General features: G+C 41.0%; 1 protein-coding gene across 1 annotated transcript in view; it reads left to right on the top strand.

Moving 5' to 3' along the window:
• LOC108096647 (potassium channel subfamily T member 2) overlaps positions 1-26,428 on the top strand; it is an 80,099-nt gene that overhangs the window by 47,635 nt on the left and 6,036 nt on the right. Inside the window, 21 exon segments of the mRNA XM_043208302.1 lie at positions 12,068-12,147; positions 12,611-12,710; positions 12,777-12,975; positions 13,038-13,112; positions 13,169-13,252; positions 13,317-13,411; positions 13,477-13,660; positions 15,981-16,244; positions 16,322-16,500; positions 16,643-16,783; positions 17,946-18,095; positions 18,190-18,455; positions 19,589-19,903; positions 21,429-21,728; positions 21,976-22,126; positions 24,132-24,237; positions 24,308-24,523; positions 24,579-24,742; positions 24,826-24,937; positions 25,011-25,196; positions 25,265-25,471. Coding sequence (XP_043064237.1) covers positions 12,068-12,147; positions 12,611-12,710; positions 12,777-12,975; positions 13,038-13,112; positions 13,169-13,252; positions 13,317-13,411; positions 13,477-13,660; positions 15,981-16,244; positions 16,322-16,500; positions 16,643-16,783; positions 17,946-18,095; positions 18,190-18,455; positions 19,589-19,903; positions 21,429-21,728; positions 21,976-22,126; positions 24,132-24,237; positions 24,308-24,523; positions 24,579-24,742; positions 24,826-24,937; positions 25,011-25,196; positions 25,265-25,471 — 3,574 coding nt within the window.

Below are 26,428 nucleotides of genomic sequence, written 5' to 3' on the forward strand. Positions count from 1 at the left end.
AACAAGCACGCTTTGCCCGAAAAAGCAAATATTCTGTTTTAAAATAAATTTAAATTCAGCGATGTCAAAGCAAATTAAGCAGCTTTAAGCCAGACACTTTTGTAATTAGGCAAGTTAATGCCCCGCCTAATCAGGCGCAGGCTGATGGGGATTACAGAAGAGGCCTGTTCGAAGTCCTTGCAGACTAGTGGGATGCCACTGAAAATTTGGGGCAATTCAGCCAGAAGTCTTGCCAACAAATCGAATTGGCAGAAGAAAGTTTTTCGACAAACTTTCCACAAGTCGCAATCATTTATGATTACTTGACACGCGCCACATGTTGCAAGCTAGACTTAGTCAAATGGGGAAGATTAATTGGATTCGATATTAATAATCAAAGGGGCTGCTCCGTCAATGGGCCAAGAAGCCGGAGAAGCGTTCTTAATTACCGGGGAGGGGGAAGTTGGGGTATAGAATACGTCTGGCTGGTCGTGTAATTGAGTTATTCCCTTGGATTTCAGCCATTTTTACCATTTTATTATTATTAAATGGCTGCTGCGACAACAAGCTGTTAATGGCAGTCCATAAAATGGCGTTCTCTTCTCTGTGTGAGTTTACTGGTGAGTGTGTGTGTGTGTGTGTTAGTGGGGGTGTAAGCCTAAGCGGCGTCATGATTGTTTTAATGGCTACTTGAACGGAAATTAACTGACAGCTGCAGATCAACGAAAAACCCACTCAACGCGAACCGCACAAATCTTAAAGCTCCATCGATTTCGATTTGAAGCGATTGCATTGGGGCATGAAAAATGCGTAGCGACTTTGCTTTTCACACTTTTCCAAATATTTGCACATTCAAATGTCAAATAAGCTAATTTGGCCCATAAATCTCATTTCGTGCGCTCGCTCTGTGAATTTCCATGTATGATAAACAGAAATGGCAACCAATTTGCTCCCGAAGAGCAAGAACAACAAAAACGCAAATGCAAATTGCTTTTCGGCACGAAGAATATGAAAATTATGAAATATGTGCGACATTTCTATTTGCATACATTTGGCCAAGCAATTTGTTCAAGGTTCGAGGGGATTGGTAAAAGAAAACAGAAGCAGCAGGGGGGGCAGAAGGGGGAGGGGGAAAAACTGGCGAACAAAAGTCAATTTGGGCCAAAGGTGAGAGTCGTTTTCCATAAGAAAAGGGCTCTAATTGAAAATTTAAATAAATGATTTAATTACCTTCTAAGGGTAATTTTTTTATTAGCTAGCTCCGTTTGTTTTCAATATAAATGAATAATAGCTGGAGATTTTAAGACATAAATATATATGAATACCTTTACATAATTAGTTAATTAAATAGCTAAAGAAGACTTTGCTGAAACTTTTAACTTTGTTGTTGTATGAAGTACAAAAACATTTCTTTTAAGAAAAATACCCTATCTGAATTTTTTTAAAGTAATTGCTACTAAAGTCCCATCAACTGATTGAGTCCCTTTTTCCTCCACTTATGACTTCATTTTCGCCGTAGTTCATCAGGATTCACTTAAGCCGCAGGACTTCACCTTTGGCCAAAGTTTCTTTTAATGCGCTTTCCTTTCATTCTTTTGGCCTGGCCATCAACACACTCACACTCACACTCAAAACACACGCAGACCACAAAAGAGGGATCAAGTGTAATGTTGAAGAGAGGAGTGAAAAAACAACATGCTAAACGCTTTGTAATACGCTTTTGTTTGGCCCAAGAGCCATTAAGCTGGCCAAGTGATAAATTCGTTCTGCCTACTCAAGTTTTTTGCGCTGCTTCTGCTGATGCACAGAAAAAAATGTTTTTAATCTATTCCAAATTTAAAACTCCCAAAAAAACAAGTACACTCTCTTTTTGAATACAATTTCAATTAAAGAATTCTAATTAAACAAAAATGTATTATATTAAATGTATACATTTAAATATCCACTAAAACATTAAAATAAAACTAAATGAATTTTTGTATCACTGCATACAAATGTAAATTTAAATACTTCTGACACTTTCCTAGTATTTTCCCTCAGTGTATGGCTGCTGGTCTGGTTCGCCCGAGAAAAGGTCGCGTGCGGTTTCGGGCAAGTTTAGAGCATTGATTTATGAACGGGCTGTTGGTGCGGACATTAGCCTTTCTTCTTTCTTGGCCAGGAGAATGTCCTGCGAGTCCTGCGGTGGTTGGCCGTGTTGGCTGTTTGCTTGTTGCATGTAATGACGTCATTAGGGGCAAATTGCCCCCCATTTAGCGGCAATCGATTGCTTCCGCACGATTAAATATTCTAAGCCAAAGGGGAAGCAGCAACAGTTTGTCTGCTCGTCTTCATTTTCCGACTTCCTTCCTTTCCCTTCCCCGATCCTTTGTTGTTGTTATTTTTTTTTTTTTGCTATTCTGTTGTCCTTTCTGTTCCGACATGTCGTGTTTCGCTGGTTGACGCCTACTTTTTAAACTGTTGCGCATTTTTTGTTGGCCGACAGCCAAGGCGTGCCACTGTCTACTCCTCAAAGTCCTTCTCATCCTTCGCTATTTTGCCAGGCTGTCTCTTTCACTTTCTCCTCGCTGTGATGGCGCGTGCCAACTTTCACTCGAATGGGGGAAGCACACGCAAAGTCTGAAGCCGCAAGAGCGCAAACTATACTTGTAATCAACAAGTTGTGGGAAATACAGCAGAAAATATAGCAGTATATTGAAAGGGAGCTACTGTCTTGTAACACGACTAATTAAATAAACTTCGAGACACGATACTAATTTGCGTATTTTAGGGGTTTCAATTGTTGCCTAATAGAATTTTTCTGAAATATTTATTTCATTTCAAATTAGCATTTTTGTAGACCGGATATTTAAAAACTTTAAGTTAAATTTTTTTAGTGTTTTGAATTGAAATGCTGCTAAACGGATTTTTTTTTAGAGTAGTATGATTTATTAATTAAAAAGGTAATTACATACTTTTCTGGTTATATTTATTTTTGGAATTTCAGTTGTAGATCAGATTAGTTCAGTTTAGCATAGTAAAAAAATAAAACGATTATAAGTTTTCTGCGTAATGTTGTTAAGCTTGTTTCGACAATGAAGTATTACAGCTTATTTGTCTTCTGACTAGTATCCCTTTGTTTATCCCGCTTTGAATAATTGTTATCCAATTAAACCATCAAATTATCGAGTAGACAACTATTAATAGGAGAATATTCCATAAATATGGCGTACCCTTGAAATTGGATGGGTAAACATTTAACCTGCGTGCCTGGTTATTTGAAAACGGTGAATGGCCCAATCGCGTGGGAAACGGCAATATGTTGCGGATGGCTTCAAACATTTGTAAGGCTAATTTGGCCAGTTGGGAGTGCAACTTAGGTTTGCTCCGGTGAGCAGCTGCGAAGAACACATCAAAGCCATTTCCACTTCCAGGCGGTTGGAATGTGCAGCATTAGGATACATTTGATCCCATCATATTTTCTAAGGATTTTGTGTGCAATCAAGATACAAGCCCATTAAAAGACGACCTTCGCTCGATTTAAGCGATTCAGACATCAAGTTTATTATGCTGCACATAAAGTCGGGACATAAACTGCCAGCAGAAATCATAAAAAGCAACGATGCTGAGGGAATGGAGAGTGAAGGCTGCCAAAAAACACCAAAAGAGTTCATGAACTGTGACGTCTTTGTACTTCCGTAGGAGCAGCGGGCAAAGCAGCCAGCAAAGGTCACCGGATTTACCAATTTCTATTCGCTTGGCTCACCAAAATGAATAAAGATATTTTTTGGGTATGCAAATGGAGCAGCAGCTCTGGCGAAACAAAGCCGAACTGTCTGGACAATGAAACAAAAGCGTGGCTCTGTCAGAAAATATTTAAATTTTATGCAGCCAAATTGATTTGTTTGCCAGCAGCCAGTTCAACGCTCCTTGTATTTTTTTTTTTTTGCTCCAGCTCCTCGAAGGACCAGCATGCTAGGCAAGTCGCAATTCATGTGCCGAGTGTTAATGCAAATGTTTGCATACATTTAGGCAACACACACGATTTCAATTTCCACTGGCAAAGGAACTCCTCGGTCCCTCTGTCTGCCTTCAAGGATATGGGGCCATGGCAGGCAGACTGCTCCAATCCGGGCAATCGATAAACCTAATGAGCTGTGAGACAGACGGACGGACGACTGACGACGGTCGGCAGACGGAGTGTCGCAGTCGCAGTCGCGGGCTCTGTTTTAAAATTAACCCTCCTGCGGGAACCAAAAATAAACGCGAGCAGGAACACTCAAGGTACTTCCTCGATGGGGGAAAAATACAGGCACAACACGAAAAGCGGTTCCGAAATGAATAAATTACGAGTATTTTCCCCATGTTCGATTTGCTGCACTTAAGCAGAGAATTCCCTTAAAATTATTATCAGAATTTAAAAGTTTTTCTTCGATAGGTGATATTAAAATAGATCAAATTTTGATACCAAGTTCAAGAATAAGAAGCTCTTCAAATGAATTTGATAAAATATGTGTTTACAACGTTTTAAATTACGTTTTGAATACAGAGGAATTTACTAGAAACCTTCGAATCATTATTTCTTAGAGTACTTTCTGTATATCTTATACAAACTTACTTGCCCTTGCAGCCCTGAAATTTAGTTACTGGAAGTTATGTTCGGGTTGCTTCAAATTATATAGGTCTCTACATATTTCAATTCCTTGTTTGAGTTTCTTTGAGCAGGGAAATTGGGTTACTCGGCCCCCTGAGACCCACACCATGCGTTCGGGCCTTGAACTGGAGCCCATAAAAAGGTGTTAGCCACGGGACAGGCCAATTACTGTAATTGCGGGCCCACGAAAAAGCGCCACATCACACAGGCATTACCAGCAGATACTTGGAATGAACAGGGTGTATGCGTTATGTGCGACAGACATTCGACACGCACAAGATTTCCAGGGAAAGCACTTCGATTAATCACTTCGAATGCCTAAATAATTCACGGCAAGCCATTGCCATGCAAATTGCATTTGGAGACAGACTGAATAAAGGAATAAATGCATTTGAGAGCAGGAGAAGTGAATCAATCAGTGCCCCCTTGGGATAAAAAGTGCAAGCAGAGAAAGTTCAAAGTTCAAAAAGGAAATGTCAAAGAACGGGATAAGAATTTCTCTGGGATTTCCCTCTAAGAACTCAGATTGTTCTGAGATTTCTTAATTGAAGTCATGGCATACCGAAAGCCATAAAGCGAGACAACAGATGGCTAAAGAGCAGACCTCGGGTAATTTAAATTACAAGTACCAAGTAGCAAGTAGCAAAAGCGGAGATGGGTGAAAAACGCTTAAGGAGAGACGAATCCATCAGGCGGAATAAAAACCGCAAAATGTCCTTTGGATTCTGGCGGCACTTGGCTCTGTCATTTGTCAATGTGTCACTTAGCGCGACTTCTCAGGTCACGTCTAATGATTTGGCTTTGTGTCTGTCAGCGAAAGTCAAAGGCGATAAATTTTATTGACTCTTTGGGGCCAACTGAAGCGATTCTGAGGTCGCCCACATAAAACGATTTAAGCCGTCGAAAACTTCCGTAACGACAATTTAACGAATTTGCTATCCCCCGCAAAGAACATGAATTTGCAATTAAAAAGCAATCAAAATGAATAAAAGCGCTGAAAACCAACGAGTACCTTAAATAATGTATGAATACACAATTGAATTCCGGGATTAACAGAGCCGAATGCTGAGTATTCCAGTCAATTCATGTATTTTAATTAATTGCGCAAATTGAAGGAGGATGTTGGGCATATTGTAAACAGAAACTATGGGGTTGGGCTGATGCCGTAGTAAATAATACCGTGTCAAGAAATAAAAAGTGTAAAAACAGGGCTTAATGACAAAATGAGGGCACAAAGCTGCTTTATTGTCCACAAGCATTTCCTCGGCTGTCAGTGCTTTTCAAGGCTACGGCCGTTAGGGCAATAAATTTATTAAATGGCCAAAGAACACACAATGGGAGGACACAACAGCACCCACATGGCCAGCAACAAAAAATCCTGTTAAACAAGCTATAAATAAGTGTGTGTGCCAGCGTGTGTGTGTGTGTGTGCTTGTACGTTGTGTCCTCAATTGCGTGTTCAAACAACAAAATTAATTGCCGAGCCAGGGCAATCAATTTTGATTAAAGTTGAAGTTCCATAGAAGTGCTGGAATTAAAGTGTGATACTCCTGCAAACGAACCAACCAACAACACAAAGATACATATCAGTTGAACCATCCAGGGATCGAAAAATGCAATGCAATTTGACAAAGTGATCGAAACGTGAAATTAAATAAAGTGCTTCGTGCCGCGGTCATTCGAGCCAATGGATCATCTATTATGCAATATGGCGGGCAACAGTCGCAATTCGTCCTACAATTGTCTCTCCTCGTGGGACTCCTATGATCGAATACCCAGGTAAGCCCACGTTGCGTATACGCAATGCGCTCTATCTAAAATAAAGAAATTGCGTATACGCCTCGTGCTCCATAACTCAATTCGAAATTCGATTTAAACCATTAACAGGTGAAAGTAGCGCCAAGGCGTCGACTCATAATCAAATCAGCTCGCAACTAAAAGCGTACACTTAAAGAAATATTAGGAAATGACATACTTAAAACAAGTATAACTAAACAAAGAACAAACTTTAATACTTCTGCATATTTCATTGCTGGCAATCTTAAATCTTTCCTTATTTTACTATCTCATCTGTGTTTATGTATTCCCTGTCTGGCGAAAATTCTCAAGACACTTGAGTAGCTATTTCACAGAAGTATTTCCTCATAAATATTTAATCAAACAAAAGACAACATTGCATTGGAAATGCCAACTGAACGCCGGAAGCTTGTCAAGCGAAATGCATTCTCATCTTGAGTAATTCCTTGGACTCCGCCCCCTTAAAGCTGTCATTCGCACACACATAAATAAGTGTGTATCCGCTGCTAAGAGCTCTCAGCTTTTTACGAGAAGCAATCAATGCTGCGCTTCCTTAATGGACACTTCGCCAGAGAGATATAGAGATATAGAGCTGCCTCATCAAGACAGCAATAAACATGCAGATGCCGAGAACAAACAAAAACCGGGGAATCACGTTGTGTTTTGGTTTTTTGGTCCTTGGGAAGCAAGGATGCAATTTGTAGTTACCTGAAACCACGCATGGGCTCGAACGAGGTCCTTTGTCCGCCAATCCTTTGTGTTGGCCAGGCCAAAAAAAAAAAAGAAAAGCCCGGTGTTTTGTTAGGCATTCTGCCACAGCTCCTTTGTGGCCTTTGATTTGCCCGGCTTCGCCTTCGCCATTCTTCCTTTTCTAGGCGCAATTTCATCAAGGAGTTGTAATCAAATCTCCCAGCAGCGAAGCTCAGAAACCCGAGCCCACCACGCACACGAAATTAAATCAAATTTTCTTTAAAAGAGCGCCAAATCAAAAATCAATAAAGGTAAAACAATCTAAGCACATCCTGCCGCGGGCTGCCCATTTGCCCATTTGCCCATTTTAGCCAGCTTTAAACTCAATATCTGTGGATAATCAAATGATGGCACAACAAAAACACATTAACGTGCAATTTGTCCCCGGCTCAGCTTGGTCCTGCTAGTCCTTCCAGCCAGGAGCAAGGAGTCCTGGATGCGCAGAAGAAAGGAATCAATTTAAGCCAAAGTTGGGGGTTACTTTAAAAGTTCATAACTTTGCGGGTTCACCCACAAACTTCACATAGGAAAATACGGGATCCTGCGGGTGTAAAACCAATTATTCGAGTCTAAAAAGTTCACCCGAAAATATATGCAAGCATTTAAAGAGTATTATTTAAACTTGGGAAGATAAAAGTAAAGAATGTAGTTTATAGACAAGTCAAGCAGATATAAAGCATATGTGTTGAACAAATAAGCACCTCCATTACTCTTATCTATTTTATAGTAATTGAACCATATAAACCCCATAATTTATTGCAAGTAAAAAAGGTACCTTTTAGAATAATTTGTAAATATTCATATTAAAGTGTTTTATTAAATTTAATGTTTTAATTTCTCATGACGAATTGAATTGACTTTAGGTGTTAAGAAAATAATGTGGATTTTAGAATAGTGATTTAAATAATTCTTAATTTTCTGACCTGAGATGTTTGCCATTTGCAATTCAGTGGCTAACACGCTGCTTTCGCTTTCAAAGTGAGATTTTCAGCAGCTTTTTGCCACCCCGCCGGCATTTTTTCAATTATTTTTCTTTGTGAAAACATTTGCAATCAAAATCAATGCAAATATTTTGCAGTTTTGATTACAGTTCAGCTGGGATAAATGGAAATGCGTATTTTATTTGAAATATGCAAAGCTCCTTGCTGCGCGAAACTAAAGACTTAAAGCGCAGTATTTTGGCTAACAAGTGGCAAGTGATTGGTGACCCCTTCTTGGCCAGAACTTACGGCCATCTGGCCAGCGATTGTGCCGCGTTCAATGGCCGGAAAAAGAGAGAGCGAGGGTGGAATGAACCCGCCGCCACAAAAACCGCACAGAAGTGCCAAACATCCTTGGGGGGCAGGTCAGAGTTGATTGTATGCAGTGGCACGTTGGAGCTTCTGGCCGGGTCATAACTGATTGGTCACTTGCCAGTGTGTGTTGTAGATGGTCTGCTGGATGGTTCGCTTTGTAGATGGTTTGTATGGTTTGGGCCAAGCTCGTTAATTTCGCCACGCACTCGCACTCGCACTGGCAGTCATCGTCCTTGGCCCTCGACAGGGCCCCAAGGTGCCATTTGTGAGTCAACACTTCTGCCGGGAGTCACTTGAACTATTCTTACAGTTTGTTCTACCCATCTCGGTTCTCCATTTCCCCCGACTCTCCGGTGCATTAACCTTGGCGTGAATATTCAACCGAAATATCCCCAAATGAGCTGCGACAGAAAGCTGCCAGGACAAAGGTCGCAAAGAAGGTGGCTAGCAGTTAATTGAATCTTCCTTTGTGTCCGGGCTTAAAGCCACTCTTTTAATTACTTCGACCCCGAGAAGAGGATTTTTCAACTGTCTCTGTGCAGTCAAGTGCAAGGAGATCCCACAAAAATGTTTGCTCAACACTTATGGCTCTGAATATTCAGACTGAGAGACGCCTCAATGCCCAATAAAAATGTGTATATATGTGGAGCCACCAGCAATTGTCGGAAAAGAATAAGTTCCACATTTTGTGTTACTCATACGCCATGTGTGCGCGATGGGTTAAAACTCGTTATACACTTAAGGCAGCAGTGTTGCAGCTGCAGTCAAGGGTTTTCAAATATGGAGATTACAATGAAGTTCTGAAAGAGGCTTAAAGAGTCGAAGAGGGTGTACCCTATGGCACACAAAAGTTTATTACTTACAACTGGTACAACAAGTTGTCGGCAAAAGGGCTTTCCTTTGATCTAATTCGGTATAACATCAATGCGTTTGCCGCGGGCCCAGACAGACAGACAGGCAGTCATTGATGGAAACCCATTCACGGCGCATTTTCACAGGGAAAAGCCCTTCGTCCTTGGGCAACAAAAGGGGGGAAAAGGCTGGGGTACGGGTGAGCAAGAAAGTCACGTGTGTGCCAGCTCCTTTCTTTTCACTCTTTTTCACCGTACCTCTTTAGTACTTTTGAGATACTTAGCTGCACGCACTAACTACGGTGTTACACAATGAGAAATGGCTTTTTCAGAAATAAAATATTGATTTGAGTATGTCATAAAAATTTACTGTTTATATTATTTGTTCATATCAACAGTATTTCTATAATCATATTTTAAGTAATGCCTGAAATTTTAAAATGTTTGTTGTTCATCGTAACAGAGTTGGTTAGATGTATTCTAAAAGGCAATATTTTAAATTGTTATATATTGAATATATTTGGTATCAACAGAATAGATATTGTACACTGCCCCGCAACTGAATAGGTTCATGATCTCAGAGGAAGTAATTTGTCTATAATTTCTAAACCAGTGTACCGATTTCCAAAATTTTTTTTTCTTTAACTCTTGAATCATTTTATAATAAAATGCTGAAGAAGGTTTTTCAAAAACATATTATTTATTCCTTATTTTATTTATTCTTCTGAAAGGTTAACAAAATGCATGATTTTTTTTTCGGTCATCTGAATAGGTTCAACCTAAAACAATTAAAATTATTTAAGTAACTAAGGATAATATTCATATTTTTTGAACTTAGCTGATACTTATGAACATTTTTAAAGTACATTTTACTAATTTTAATAAAAAGTGAACCCTCCGTTGTCCGATATAACATCATATACACGACCGGGAAGCGAGCTATACGAATTGTGCAGTATTTGCAGTGAAATTGTTGTCCAGGCTATTTTAATTGCCTTAACTAAAGTTTTTTTGCAATAAAATTACCTGCCTCCTTCATATATCTTGCGCGATAGCAACCCCCATACGATTTCGATTATATTAAGGTCAGGTGAATATGTGGGCCGTTCAAGTAAGTCCACATTTTGAGCCTTAATCCACTCTTTTACCACCCTAGCTGTATGATGGGGGCGTTATCGTACTGGTAAGACCATTTGATAAAGTGAAAAGTACTTAAATAATCAGGAAACGCAGCCTTTATGATAGATTTGTAGGTTTCCGCGCTCGTTTTGCAAGTAACAAATTAAAGGTCGCAAGTGCCAAAGACTGATACCGACTCCCACACCTAAATCAATTTAATTTAGAAGCGTAAATCAATAGCTACAACTATTATTATCACGATCTTCGAAAGGAAGAGCATTTCCTTAGCCGTTGTCATAGCTGTGAGGGTGGGGTAATGGTGTGGGGGTCGGTATCAGTCTTTGGCACTTGCGACCTTTAATTTGTTACTTGCAAAACGAGCGCGGAAACCTACAAATTTATCATAAAGGCTGCGTTTCCTGATTATTTAAGTACTTTTCACTTTATCAAATGGTCTTACCAGTACGATAACGCTCCCATCATACAGCTAGGGTGGTAAAAGAGTGGATTAAGGCTCAAAATGTGGATTTACTTGAATGGCCCCCATATTCACCTGACCTTAATATAATCGAAATCGTATGGGGGTTGCTATCGCGCAAGATATATGCAGGAGGCAGGTAATTTTATTGCAAAAAAACTTTAGTTAAGGCAATTAAAATAGCCTGGACACCCATTTCACTGCAAATACTGCACAATTCGTATAGCTCGCTTCCCGGCCGTGTATATGATGTTATATCGGACAACGGAGGGTTCACTTTTTATTAAAATTAGTAAAATGTACTTTAAAAATGTTCATAAGTATCAGCTAAGTTCAAAAAATATGAATATTATCCTTAGTTACTTAAATAATTTTAATTGTTTTAGGTTGAACCTATTCAGATGACCGAAAAAAAATCATGCATTTTGTTAACCTTTCAGAAGAATAAATAAAATAAGGAATAAATAATATGTTTTTGAAAAACCTTCTTCAGCATTTTATTATAAAATGATTCAAGAGTTAAAGAAAAAAAAATTTTGGAAATCGGTACACTGGTTTAGAAGTTATAGACAAATTACTTCCTCTGAGATCATGAACCTATTCAGTTGCGGGGCAGTGTATGTTGGCTTAAATGTTTCCTGTAATTAAACTTCAGTCTTCAGCTTCTAAAATATTTGTAACTTAAACTTAAATTTAATTTACTGTTGAATCACAACTGAACTCTTTTATTTCTTAGGCCAATATTTATATACTTACATTTTGAGGCCTTGTGTTATATATGTATTCAGTTACCTTCAAAATATATAATACTTGCAGTAATGTATTGAAAGACCTTTAAAGATAACTTGTGTTTATACTTAGCAAAATGCAATGTAATTGTACTTTCTTTTCAAAATTACCTGCAATTTTTCGCCAAGTGTAAGGTATTGGGGCATGAGGAACACTGCAGCCAGCTGCGTCACTTAATGTGATAAGTAAGCGCATCAATTGTCAAGAGCAGCGAGTGGCGCCTCGTGAATGCGGGGAAATTCGATTGCCGGGGATAAGGGTGTTCTAGAGAACAAGAAGAAGAACAAGAACAAGGAAGGTCCTGCCAAAGGCTTTGTTCGACAATTCAATTTAGAAGCTCAATCATCAGTGCTCCGTTTCGATCCTTTCTTTGCAGAGTTCGTGTGGAGTACTATGTGAACGAAAACACATTCAAAGAAAGACTGCAACTCTATTTCATTAAGAATCAGCGTTCAAGTAAGTACTTTCTTTGAATTAACGAAAATATTCGACTTAATTACAACAATCAACAAGGTAGTATTTAATTGAATTTGATTAGTGGCGGGCTGAAGGGGACACTTGAGTATGGATGTATCCTGGCAGAATACAAGCCCAATCACATAGACAAACGCCAGAGGACACTAACACAAACACAGAAACATGCAGACGCACACACACAGACATACAGACGAACAAGCGAATGACATTACAAAAGCGAATTCGATAATCTTGGGTAAATATTGACTTGGATGAGAAATAATTGAACAGGTAAACAGGTCTCGATTGAGGGGAGTTTGTTTTCCATTCGAGGAAAGTAAGGGGAAAGCCCACTCGACAAACATTCGTAGACGGTATAATTCACTCAACTGACCCAAATTCTAACGCATTTGCCATTGCTATATTCCCTTATCAAACCAAAAAAAAATAAATAAATAAAAAGGCCTGCGCATACGAATCGCCGATTTATTCCTTAAGTTACTGTCGTGTGTTCTCTACATAATACGTGTGATATTGGATAACGATCCAACATTTATTACATGGTGAGTGCAGATAAAAGGGAAAACAGTCAGTTGATTGATTGAATATATCTCTTGGCCATCCTATAGCTATGGCTGCGAAGTGGGCAATAAGACGGAGTTCATCATCTCGGGCAAGCTAACGGAGGAGGCGTTCCAGGAGAACCCCATCATCAACTGGGACGCCATTCTCTGGGTGAATCGACCGACTGTGCTCTGGGTCCTTCAGCTTCTTCTAGCCATGGTGTCGCTAACGCAATCCTTGGTTCTCACATATCTAGGCTATAAGGTATGCTAACCAACTTTATAATAAATAATAATAAGGTTTTAAATAATATATTTTTATTCAAGGGCAACATCTGGCAGCAGATACTCTCATTTCACTTTATACTAGAATTAGTAACGACAATACCCTTTGCACTTACGGTGAGTTTCAGTTGAAGTCCCTTAAACGGATTTATCATTAAAGTTAATCCTTTTAGATTGTTCATCCTCCGCTGCGGAATCTTTTTATTCCCATTTTCCTCAACTGCTGGCTGGCCAAGCGATCGCTGGAGAATATGTTTGTAAGTTGAATATATATATACATATATTTATATTAGATATTATCTAATATTCTGTATTCTTTAGAATGACCTCCATCGAGCAATGCAAAAGTCACAGTCGGCGCTTTCCCAGCAGTTGACCATCTTATCAGCCACATTAATCTGTCTAGTTTTCACAAGGTAATTCTGACTACTACCTACCAAAAATTATTAAATCAAATTATATATCTTTTATTTACTTCCAGCGTTTGTGGCATCCAGCACTTCCAGCGCGCTGGTCATCGGCATTTGAACCTCTTTCAGAGCACTTACTATGTGGTTGTGACCTTCTCCACGGTGGGATACGGTGACTTGGTGCCGGACATTTGGCCATCGCAGCTCTATATGGTCATCATGATTTGTGTCGCCCTCATTGTGCTGCCCACGCAGGTGAGTTAAACGACAAAACGAGGAATGGAGGGTCATTATCCACTGCCGAATAGTTCTGCTTAGAAGCCATCTTAAGGCCGGGCAAAAAAGCCACATCAAATATTTATGCTCCATAAGCCGGACGAACCTTATCCCCATTCATCATCTGCATTTTGAGCGAGGGCGGGTGACTTTGGTCATCGATCGATATTAATAAATAGGGAAACCGGAATGGGAGGCTGTCGATGGAAATTGCTCACCATTTGCCCGGCTGGCTGGCTGTCTGTCCGTGACCCATCCCATTTCTCGACTCACCCACTGACGGACTGACTGACTGACTGACTGACTGCCATGTTCAACAATTTGCAAACAATTGTTTTATCAACAAAAACAAACGCTGAACAAGCAGCAGAAACAGGAGTAGAGATTCCATGGAGAAATGCGGGCAAGAAGGGAATCAGAAAACCGGAAACACGAGGAAAGAACACCCTTTCAAAGTGAAAAGGATATATACTAAATAAAAGAAAAGGTTACGTTATTATTTAGGATATTCGCTGTATTAGGAAGGAAGGAAATAAAAAGGGAATAAAAGCTTTTTAACAAATAAATTAATTGATGAAAGTAGATATAAAAGCTTATTAAAGTAAGTTTAAATAGGTTTCATAGACAGTCTATCGAAAGAGTATGAAAATATGACTGGCCATTGGTCACTTGGCCAAACAGCAAACAACAAGAGCATCCATCAAAACAGTTTTTCTACCTTTTTTTCTAGCGTAGTTTTCGGCGTGGAATGGATTTTTGTTCTGCGAGCACTAAAAGTTCCAAGTGCATGTCAATATGCTGCAGAATTTATGAGCTTCTGGGCACCGCCCTCCAATAAAAATAAAAAGTCGCAAGCGCGTTTGACCAAAATGTTGCAAAAACGCAGGAAAGGTGCCGGCACTTAAATTTAATTGAACATATTCAATCTCTGGAATCGAATAATCCCGTAAGAGGTTTTCAATAAACTTTAAAGGGAAAATATATATTTTTTCGGACCAAGAAATAAAAGACTGAATAATTGAGTGTAGCATGTAACTATCTATTGGAGAATGAGCTGATGGTAATAAAAAAAAAAAACGTATAAGCGGAGCACGCGGTATCCTCGGCGTTTAATTTATTTAGTCAGGTCAGCTTGGGGTGGGTTAACAGAAAAAAAAAACCGCAACGTTTATTGCTCAAATGCTAGGCAAAAATAACTAAATTCGCGTACTTTATTTAAAAAAAAAAAAAGGTATAGCAACCGAGGAAGGCTTAAAAAGGGAAAGAATATGCAAAAAAAAAAATTACATCATTCCTTTCACTACGCAAAAGTTGCGAAGTGCCCACTTTACCTTGATCTTATTGGTCCCATACTTCATCGACAAGACAAAAAAATTAAACTAATTCAGGCAAAAAATAAAATAATTTCATATTAATCCTGTTTTTATTTTTTTAATTGTAGGCCAAAATTAATGCTTCTTATTTTTATTTTATATTCTAACCAAGGCAAACATTATTGCTTATTTATTTAAGTTTTAAGTATACAAAGTCTATAATAATTTTTCCCTAATCGATAATATTTTATTTTTATTTTATTTCTTTCAGTGTATTAATGTAAGTTTTAATTTCAATATTATTTATTGTTTTTATGGCAAAGAGAATAATGTAGCTGGAAAAGAACGGGGTTAATAAAATAAGATAATAATACGATATTAACATAACTATTTATGCAAAATATCAATCAGCGCCTTACAAAAAAAAAAAAACTGACTACTTTGCGGATGGGAGCTCGAACAAGCCCTCTCTACAGGACTTTCATTGAAACTCTTTTTAAAGGTGATATGCGAGAACTTAAGGATGCAAGGATGATAGAAGTTACTCGGTATTTTAACAGCCGTCTTCTCATTTTAGGTTTCAGTTTTATGAGATCATTAAAGTGGCAATCGGCAAAGTTACAATATGCTGAGGAAAGCGGAACATAAAAACACTTTAAGAGCACTATTCTTAGACTCCAGTTTAGCTTTATTAGGGCAGTTAAATTGACAAGTACTGCAGGAGATAAAGGATGAATAAAAAGGCTCAGTTTGTTATTGAAGTTAAACTGACTCGAAAAGTGGTTCAGTTAAGAAGTTGTTGATTAGGAAAATATTAAAAAAAGGTACTTAACTTTAAAGTGAACCTAAAGTTGTGTATTGTAATTTATATTATAGATCATATTATATTACAGAGCACAATGTCAATGCTTAAATGATAAATGCTTCTTTGATGTAGATGTTGATTGATGACTTAGTTGGCTAATAAATTTCCTCTTTCCACGCAGTTTGAGCAGCTGGCCTTCACGTGGATGGAGCGTCAAAAACTGGGGGGCAGCTACAGCTCACATCGGGCCCAAAGTGAAAAGCACGTGGTGGTTTGCTCCACCACCCTGCACGCGGATACCATAATGGACTTCCTCAACGAGTTCTACGCCCATCCACTCCTGCAGGACTTCTACGTGGTGCTGCTCAGCCCAATGGAGCTGGACACGACGATGCGGATGATCCTGCAGGTGCCCATTTGGGCGCAGCGTGTCATCTACATTCAGGTGGGCTACTAATATATTTCCCATAATCCGGCTTATACTTTGGTAACTAACTGGGGGAAAAACCTACGTTATTTTAGGGCTCCTGTCTGAAGGACGGCGACTTGGCAAGAGCACGAATGAACGAGGCAGAGGCGTGTTTTATCCTGGCGGCCAGAAATTATGCGGACAAAACGGCCGCCGACGAGCACACAATTCTGCGTTCCTGGGCCGTCAAGGATTTTGCACCGAATGTGCCGCAGTATGTGCAGATTTTCAGGTGAGTAACGAAAGGCTACTGGCATGCCGAATTAATTCGATTTTATTCTTCTGCTCTTGGCAAATGTCAAATGTGCGACGCAACCAATCGTAAATCCTGCGGAAATTCCATTTCGCATTTCCGCATTTTCGCATTTTCGCAGGCCCGAGCACAAGCTGCATGTGAAGTTTGCCGAGCACGTGGTCTGCGAGGACGAGTTCAAGTACGCCCTTCTGGCCAACAACTGCACCTGTCCCGGCGCCAGCACTCTGGTCACCCTGCTCCTCCACACCTCTCGCGGCCAGTACGTATACGCACCGTGTGCCGGTTTCGCCAGCAGGTCAACTGCGAATCGCTCGCTGCCAACCGGCACACATGCAAAAAATTCTCTATCCGCTTTGCGTCATCGGTTCGCTTGGATGCCTCACGTCACCGGCGGAGTCGGTGGTCAGGTCACAGCTTGATTGCTCATTCAGACGTTTTTCCTCGGGTTTTATACATACAATGCGTATATATATATAAATTTTTTTGTGGGGCAGCTAATTTAGCTTATCTCTGGGTGGGCGGTAAAATGCATAAGCTAGATGAAAAAGCCTTGATTCAGAGCGTACTTCTTGCGTATTGAATGTGGTTTCCTTGGGGGGAATTCCCAGCAGAAGCGGGGTGAAAGTTTAATCTGGTTAACCAAGAAACGCAACAAGAAAAAGTGGTTGGAAGTGCTTTAAAAATATAGCACTATAAAGCAAGATTTAGATTATAGTTGTTTGTATAGATATATATAGAAATCCAATGAATAATAGAGTCAAAAAAAAGGAATAGTTAAAAAAGTATAGCATACTTATATGCAACACAACATTTGTGTGTACTGTACATACATATATTTCTGCTCTGCAATATTTATTTGTCCGATAGAGTTATTTGAAAAAAAACTGGCTTGGATTTATAAATAAATCAAAAGGAAGCTTTGATGGTTAAAAATATAGACTAAACAAATATACCAGAGAATTACTTCCACAGTCCATTTATAGTTTGGTTTTTTGGACTTGCCAGAAAAGCAAAAGTAAATAAAGAATTAATGAGCTTTCCGGCAACAAAGCGATTACTTGATTCCCCCGCTCTGCACTCACATGCCGGAAATGTAATCTAAAATTCCGGTTTTAATTAAAAGGATTTTGCGACAAGAAGGGGAAAAACAAAAACTTTATTCGCCGTCAGTAAGTGTTTATGTTAACGCAGAAAACGTGTCGAGTTCAAGGGAAAGGCGGTTTTCGCGGAAAGTTTCAATTAAACGCGGCCTTTAAGTGTAGTTTCCGTGAGCTGTGGTCGCGGGTCATGAAAAGCGGGGTTAATCAGATGTCAGCGAATGCTAATTGGGTCACCAAGTGGGCCGTGACTCATGCATTTCACATGAGCCTAACCGCGGAATCGAAAGACAGTTTTCTATTAAATATGTATCCGAACTACAGGGAGGGCCAGCAGAGTCCGGAGGAGTGGCATCGGCTGTACGGCAAGTGTTCCGGAAACGAGATCTACCACATTGTCCTCGGCGACAGTCGATTTTTCGGCGAGTACGAGGGCAAGAGCTTCACCTACGCCAGCTTTCACTCGCATCGCAAGTGAGTGTTGTTGTTTAATCCGGGGAAGCCCCGCCCGAAATCCCCATTCCTTAGTCGGAATTCGTGTTAAAACCCGCCCATTCCCTTTTGTCAGATACGGAGTGGCTTTGGTGGGCGTGCGTCCGGCGGAGCTGCCGGAATTCTACGAGGAAACCATTCTGCTGAATCCGGGACCCAGGCACATTATGAAAAAGGATGACACGTGCTATTACATGAGCATCACCAAGGAGGAGAATTCCGCATTTGTCGTTAATCAAAATCAAACATCGGACCCAGCGGCAGCTGGCAAGGAGGCGGGTGGCGCGGGGGGCGGGGCAGGACCCTCCTCGTCCGCCTCCCCCCACCCCGCAATCGCAACTGGTGGGTAGACCCGCGCTATAGAACCACATATAGTATGTGTGTGCGTGTGTGCGAGCGTGTGTGTGTGTGTGAGGTTCAACCATTACAAAATTCAAGCGAATGAATGAGCAAACTACTATATATATCCATTCACATACGAACATAAATATGATATATATGAATTATAAGCTTTCCTTATTTAGCAACAAGTTCTTGCTCTATCTCTCTCTCTCCTTCTCTCTCTTTAAACATTTATCCGATTATCCTTATTTTTGAGGCTGAGTTAAAAGTTTTTCTTTGTCGTTTCCCCCGAGTTTTCAGTTCGTTTGGTTTGTCTGAATGAAACGAAAAACGCTTTAAGTGTCTGTTTTGTGAGCGAGTCTGTCTCGAATTAACGTTAATCATTATATTCGCCTGGCCCGATTTTCATTTCGTTTTTTCTTCTCTTGTGTTTTTGTGAAACTTTTCACTTTAATCATTTTGTGAGTTCCACTTTGTTAATTAAAATATTCCTATGAGGGAGTGACCTAACCGCTTTGTTATATTTTACAACATATATATGAACACTAATAAACCACTTGAGTGCGGTTGGAATACACGCTTTTAGATCCTGAAGGCAATGTCCTTTAAATACAACTTAGTTCCAATTTAGAAATATTAGGTTAGGAATTTTATTCCGACATTAGGTCTCACTTGGGATTGTTTTAGGTTAGCTTATGTCTAGAGCCCCACACACACACACACACCCAAACACACAACATTAGACTTTTAATATTACACATACCAACATAATAAACATATCCATAAATAGTTGAAAAAATTATTCTTTCAATCCAATATGGCTGACTTAATTCTGCATTAGCTTAGACTCAAAAAAATATAATTATGCATTTCAAATTTTAAAAATAACCTTGCTGGGGGATTAAATAAGATAATATTTATAACTGTTCATAATTGAAAGTTTATTATTGCCATATTGAATCGGCTTAGAAATCGGTGTAGGGCATAGGAAAAATCTTTAAAGAGTTTTTACTCCGTAGTACACATAAACACTTGTTTGATCGTTAAATGTAATGTGTGAATGTCGCCTAAGTACAACAATAACAAAAACCAAAAAAAAAAAAAAAATACTGAATCATCAACTATGACAACAGCAAATCCAACAATAACAACAACAACAGTACAAGCAACAATAACAACAACAACAACAACAATTAGCACCACCTTCACATCATCAACATTACTATCAGCATCAACAACAACAGCAACAATAAATGCAACCTCAACCGCCGCAGCCGCACCACCACCAGTGCCGTCTGTTTGTGTGCGTGTGCCCCACAGTCCCAGTTACGATAGTGGTGGTGGCACCACCGGCACCACCCACTTGCAACCGTATCCGCATTCGTATCCGCAATCGCATCCGCCAATGCAAACTCCAGACAGTGGCGAGTTTGCATCACTATTTGTGCGTGAGTGTGACACCAGAAATACCGAATACCCCCAAAGAAAATACCAAAGTAACAAACCTGCAAGTCAACAAAACCCGCATCTTTGGATTAAGAAAAAACAAAAAAAAAAATGAAGCAAAACACAAATATTTCACTCACGTTCTTTGCCTAACTCTATCACTCACCAAAGAAAAAAAACTGATTCTGCGACCTTTTCCCATCCAAGCTATATCTTTCGCAGTTTTTATCTCTCGCTGTCCCGATTTTGAAGCTTCTGCTGCCCTTAAAAACCCCCATGTATCTCACATTCTCCGCTACCCATGTCAAAACACATTTCCGCAGCCATCAAAATCCGTTTCTGCATTTCTTCTCCTCACATACACGAGCAAATAAGAAATCCATTCATGAACACTAGGGTGGACCATTTAAATACACAGACAATATACCGCAAGTTTTTTTGTAAAAATATTTGATGCACAGCAATTAATTTTTGTGTACACGTTTCATTTTAAACAGCCTGAGTAAAGGTCATAAAAATCAAATAACATTTCAATATCAATGAAAATATTTATCAAAAAAATTTAAGACATAACATTATACATAATTTCAATTCAAAGATAATGCACAGTGAAGATAAAGTTGAATTGTACTGACATTAAGCTTATTTTAATTCATTATATTTATCTCAAAAAGAAAAAATATTGTTTACTGGCTTTTTGTAAATATGTTTCTTACACAGAAATCTTTAATCTTGTATAAGATAACTATTTAAGAACAAAGAATTTGCTAACTAAGGTCCACCCTAATGACCACACCTAGCCTGGCCTTGCCGTTTCTCCTGTTTTCTTCTTCTTTTCCCACTATGCAAAACTATTTTTGTTGTTTGCTTCATTTTTTACTTGGCTTCTTCATCACGTTTCGTAGTTGTTTTTGCTCAAACATCACTTTTTCAACTTCCGCCCATCATTTTCTTCTTCCGCTTGTCTCCGTGTTTGTGTTGGTGTTTGTATGTGTGAAGCATGAGTTTCGAATGTCTAGAAATGGCTGTAAATAACACATGTATATACGAGTTAGTTAGTATATCAACCTCACGCAACAATTCGTGTAAATTAGCTGCATTGAAATAGTTTAGCTTGTCGTGCGCTCAACTTAAACATTAGCAAAGTAGCTCACCCTTTTTTCCCAAAAGTCGCCCCTGTAATTAAGTAACCAGAAACTATTGGCAGAAAGGGAAAGACAACATTTTGGCCAAGTTGCACCTTAATCACTTTGCCGAAAGTTTCCCGGCCAGTGCAAGCTTGTCGAGGACTTTTAACGAGTTGTTTTCCCAGGTTTGTCTTGTAGATTCTCCCCAAAAGTGCCCACCCGCCCACTTTGCCCATTTTTTTCGCCGTTTTCTCTGTCACATTTTTGCTGCTCAGCTAAAATTAGTGGACATTTTATCCTGTATAGCAAGCGCCAAAGTAGCTGTAATTAGAATGGATATTGATCGCCAAGTTGGCCAGAACTAATTGCGCTTTTCGCTCTCCCAACTCCCAAAATTCAGCCAGCGATAATCCGACGGCTGTGATAATCTCGGACTCCCGGCAGAACCTCAAGGACACGACGGTGACCCAGACGGCGGCGACGATAACCACGACCACCTTGCCCCCGCCCCCGCAAATGGGATCCCCCAGCATGGCCGGCGGATCGGGGGGCGGTGGCCTTGGACTGGGGAGTGCCCACAGCATGGGCACCTCGCTGAGCATCACCCCCGCCACGCTGACCACCACGGGCAACCACCTGGACGTGCCCTTCGCTAACAACCCCAACCTGCTCAGTCCGGATGTGCTCAACCAGCGGAGGGGTAAGTTAAGCAGGAGTGTATAAATACATTTTATATGAGCTCGAAACTAAAGTGGTAGGCAAGCCAGTGATATTAAAATTTACAACAATTTTATAAGATAATCTATTTAAAAACATAACACAATTTATCCAAACTAAATTAAAATTAAAATCGTACCTTTGGTTGATATTGGATTCTTCATTTAATAAATATATTCTTTTTATTATAAAATGTTACATTAATAAATTATAAAAATAATTTGATTTAGGCAGTAGACGTCCTTCGATCCTGCCCGTGCCCGATATGTTCACCTCCTCCTCGTTCAGCATCGCCGGCAATGACGATGGCGAGGAGGGGGACGAGAGTGACGATGAGATCGACGACGAGATGCCCTGGCGTTCGCCGTCCGAGAAGATTGCGTAAGTATCGCCCCTTTAATGGCCTCCTGAAAGTTCCCGTTTTAGTCACTTTTCCGAGGCACTGAAATCCCTCCTTCCTAGAGTAGAGTCTCTGTCGACATAACTTTTAACACCCCGCCCGATTGTACCACCTATATGTATCACTAACTATACTTCTTAGCTGAAATGTTCCGAGAGAAACTAACCCCGAACATAAATCTGTGTACATAGACCATGCTAGACTGAGCTTGAAAATCCAAAGCGATCGAACTTCTTGAAAAACAACTATTTTTTTAAGAAGCATAATGCTATAAATATAGTTTTTGATATTTCCAGATTCTACGAGATTTTTTGCTTTATCGTGAAAGTTTCAAAGTTAATCATTTTTAATACTTGCTAATGCTACAATATTTATTGCTTGAAAATTTCGAGATTACTACTCTTTTTCACAGCATTTAAGTATTTTAAATAATTCTCCAATGTTAAAAGCAATTACTTTCCGATTTAGAACAATTAGCAATGATTTATCACATTTATATTGTTCTAAAATTTTTTGGTATTTCTATATAAAATTTAATGGATCGCTTTGGATTGAGAGTCCTAGCTGTATGTAAACTTTATATGTTGTACTTAAGCACTAGACACACATCACATTCCCCTAATTGTAACCACCGATCCTATGAAAACACACCGAACTAAACGAAAATCGAACACTCTGCCTCAGCTGCTTGGGCGGGCACTTTCCGCAATCGCGCACCTATTCGCTCATCATGAGCTCCTCGGAGGACTCGTATCAGCGCGGCTGCAGCTTCTGCAATGCCACCGCCACAGCCTCGGCTTCCGCTTCCGGTTCCGGTTACGCTTCTGCTTCCGCTGCTGCTGTTGCTGCTGCTGCTCCTCAATACCTCGGAGATTCCCCTGGTGACTCCGCCACGAATGCGGACTCCGTGGATCTTGCCACCGCCCTGCCATCCGAGGAGCATCTGCCGCAGTTGCGCAGGCGCGTCATGAAGAAGAGCTTCAGCTGCGACAGCGAGTGTCGCTCGGTTCCCGGAATGGCAACCGGAATGGGAGTGGGAATGGGTCTGGGTCTGGGTGGAGGAGCCCTGGCCAGGTTGGCGGCTCGCCGGAGGCAGCTGCAAAGGTGCTGCTCCTGCAGTTGCTCCACCACCACGACAACAACCGCAGCAGCAGCAGCAGCAGCAACAACAACAGCGGCGGTGGCAGGAAGTGGGGCAACTGCATTCACGTCGAGCAGTTCCGTAGAGACACGTCGACCGGTGCGTCCGGTTTGGGTCTACGACTACTCCTGGTAAGTCTGAGGAGGGGAGGGGTAACAAGTGGGGCATGGGATGGGATGGGACGGCAAGGACATTCTGCGGACACACGCCATTTGTTGAAGAGTTCTTGTCTCGTTGTTGTTGCTGTTCGTTTGTTCCTTCGTTCTCTCGCTCGCTCGTTCGTTCGTTGTTGCTTTTGTTTGCCTGCCGCAGGACATCTTTTAATGATGACGACGACGAGGTAGTCGCCACCACAGCCACCGTTTACCTTGGACCAACTGAGCAACAACTCGAGATTCCGTCATCTGGTGCCGAGCTGCATCTCATCTGCATTCGCTTCTGCTTGCTCCTTGGCTTTGTTTTGCTTTTCGGCTTCAATTGTGTGTATTCATTTCCAAGGGCAGCCAAACGTTGCCTTCATCCGCAGTGATTGTAGGTGGACTGGATTGCAGGACTGCAGGGCCTCGGGAAATCACACTTTAAGTTTCTCACCGTTCTGTTAATTCGTAGTGTGAATGCTTTAGATCTGCTCGTAGTTTGCATTTTTCCCGTTTCCTCAGTTTCCCCAGTTTCCCACACAATTTCCCTCTTCCTTTATCGTAGCTAAATCGTTTGAATCCCAGCACAATCTGCTTGCTTTCCCCACTCGCACACACATCACCCTTCACCCATCCGGACAACCTGCAGCCCATCGCCTTGTCCGCCGGGAAAGCACACGTCTAACCAAGAGCTCTATGCCTTTGCAGCATCGTCAAGGGTTTTCCGCCGGTGTCACCTTTTATAGGAGTGAGTCCCACACTTTGTTACCTGCTCAAGGAGAAGAAGCCCCTCTGCTGTCTGCAGCTGGCTCAGGTGAGACGTTCTGCACATGGCATTCCAGCCAGGCCATTTCATTACCCGCAACCCGACTCTCGAAAAACAGGTCTGCGAACACTGCAGCTATCGGAATGCCAAGGAGTACCAGTGGCAGAACAAGACGATTATCCTGGCAGCGGACTACGCCTCCAACGGCATCTACAACTTCATCATCCCGCTGAGGGCTCACTTTCGGTCGAAGACCTCGCTGAACCCCATCATCCTGCTCCTGGAGCGACGACCAGACGTGGCTTTCCTGGATGCCCTTTCCTACTTTCCATTGGTGGGTTGATTACTTAATGTATACTTATGGGATTACTGATTAATTTGGGGGTTAGGTGTACTGGATGCTGGGCTCTATTGATTGCCTGGATGACCTTTTGAGAGCTGGCATCACGTTGGCCGAAAGTGTGGTGGTGGTCAACAAAGAGCTCTCCAATTCGGCAGAGGAGGACTCCCTTTCCGATTGTAACACCATTGTGGCTGTGCAGAATATGTTCAAGTGAGTAAATCTCTTTTGCAAGGGTATAAACATACTAAAACTTCAAAGATATCCATTCAACCTATTATCCCATATCCTTTCAGATTCTTTCCCAGCATCAAGAGCATCACGGAGCTCTCCCAAAGTTCCAACATGAGGTTCATGCAGTTCCGGGCCCACGACAAGTACGCCCTGCACCTGAGCAAGATGGAGAAGGTCGGTAGAGCGCGGGCTCCTAACCCGGCCACTCAGGCGACATTTGGTTAATTTGCCGCTCACTTAATTGCAGCGCGAGAAGGAGCGCGGGTCGCACATCTCGTACATGTTCCGGTTGCCCTTCGCCGCGGGAGCGGTGTTCAGTGCCTCCATGCTGGACACCCTGTTGTACCAGGCCTTTGTGAAGGACTATGTGATTACCTTTGTGCGTCTGCTCCTCGGAATTGACCAGGCGCCGGGCAGTGGCTTCCTCACCTCGGTAAGTGAATATCATTGGAGGGACGAGGAAAGGAGCAAGTCTGGATGAAACCGAGTAATCCCTTGCAGATGCGCATCACCAAGGACGACATGTGGATACGCACGTATGGGCGACTGTACCAGAAGCTCTGCTCGACGACCTGCGAAATACCAATCGGCATTTACCGCACGCAGGACACCTCGAATGCGGACACGTCTCATGTGAGTAACTCGCCGGTCGAGCGATGGGGACCCTTCTCGGCCTTCAGCAGGCATTGTGTGCGGTTGCGTCCATCGGTGAGTCCAAGGCAAAGCGTCAAATCTCCAATCTCGAAACTCGAATCTCAAGATCAAAGAAACCAAAACAAACAAGCTTCAGGAATCCACCAATTTGGCAGGACATCTATGTACTTCTAACCCAACTAACACGCTCACTCAAACAACCAACCAATCAATCAATCGCTCGCCCACTCACTATAGCCTGACTATATCTCTCTGTTTCTCTATGTCTAACTCTATCTTCCTAGCTCTACTCTAACTATAGCCTTTTACTTGTCTTTGCTCACAATATTTCGTATCTCGAGCTGCGATTAGGTACACACACCGAAACACAGCGAAAAAAAACAAAACAAACTAAAGCAACCAGAAAACGATAATTTTTTTGACTTCAGTTGCCAATTACGTAATTGAGTTACCCCAGATGAAGACGAGGCCTAATCGAAGTTCCTTTGGTTTTGGTTTGGTTTTTGGTTTGACTATCTCCTCGTTTTAACTTTTGTTTTAACAATCACACGCTTACGCTTTACTACTACTAACTGCATTGAGTCTGAAGTCTGTTCATCATACGAAGTTTGCATATTTACCTCCAATATCGTTAAGTGCATATCCCTCTCTCGCTATTTCTCTCTCTCTATCTGAATATATATAAATATATCCAAGTATATATAAGCCTTTCTAACTTGTATCAGTAAACGGTCCAAATGGTTTAGACTTGTCTTATATATAAGCTTTATAAACGCCATTAGCAGCGATTTGCTCCCTGTTTAAAGTAAATTCCTCCGTTCCAGAATATTAATATTCGTGTATATAAAGCATAGCGTGCTGATTCTGATTCCGATTACGACTCCCACTCCCGGTTCAGATTGCCCCCCTAATTTTGTTTACTTTTCCAGTAGCTCCGACCTTGCTGCAATCGAGCTGCAAGATTACCATTCCCGTTTCGTTTTTGAATTCGATTTCTTTTGCCGTCACAGC

Source organism: Drosophila ficusphila, unplaced genomic scaffold, assembly GCF_018152265.1.
Source record: "Drosophila ficusphila isolate 14025-0441.05 unplaced genomic scaffold, ASM1815226v1 contig_414, whole genome shotgun sequence".
NCBI lineage: Eukaryota > Metazoa > Arthropoda > Insecta > Diptera > Drosophilidae > Drosophila > Drosophila ficusphila.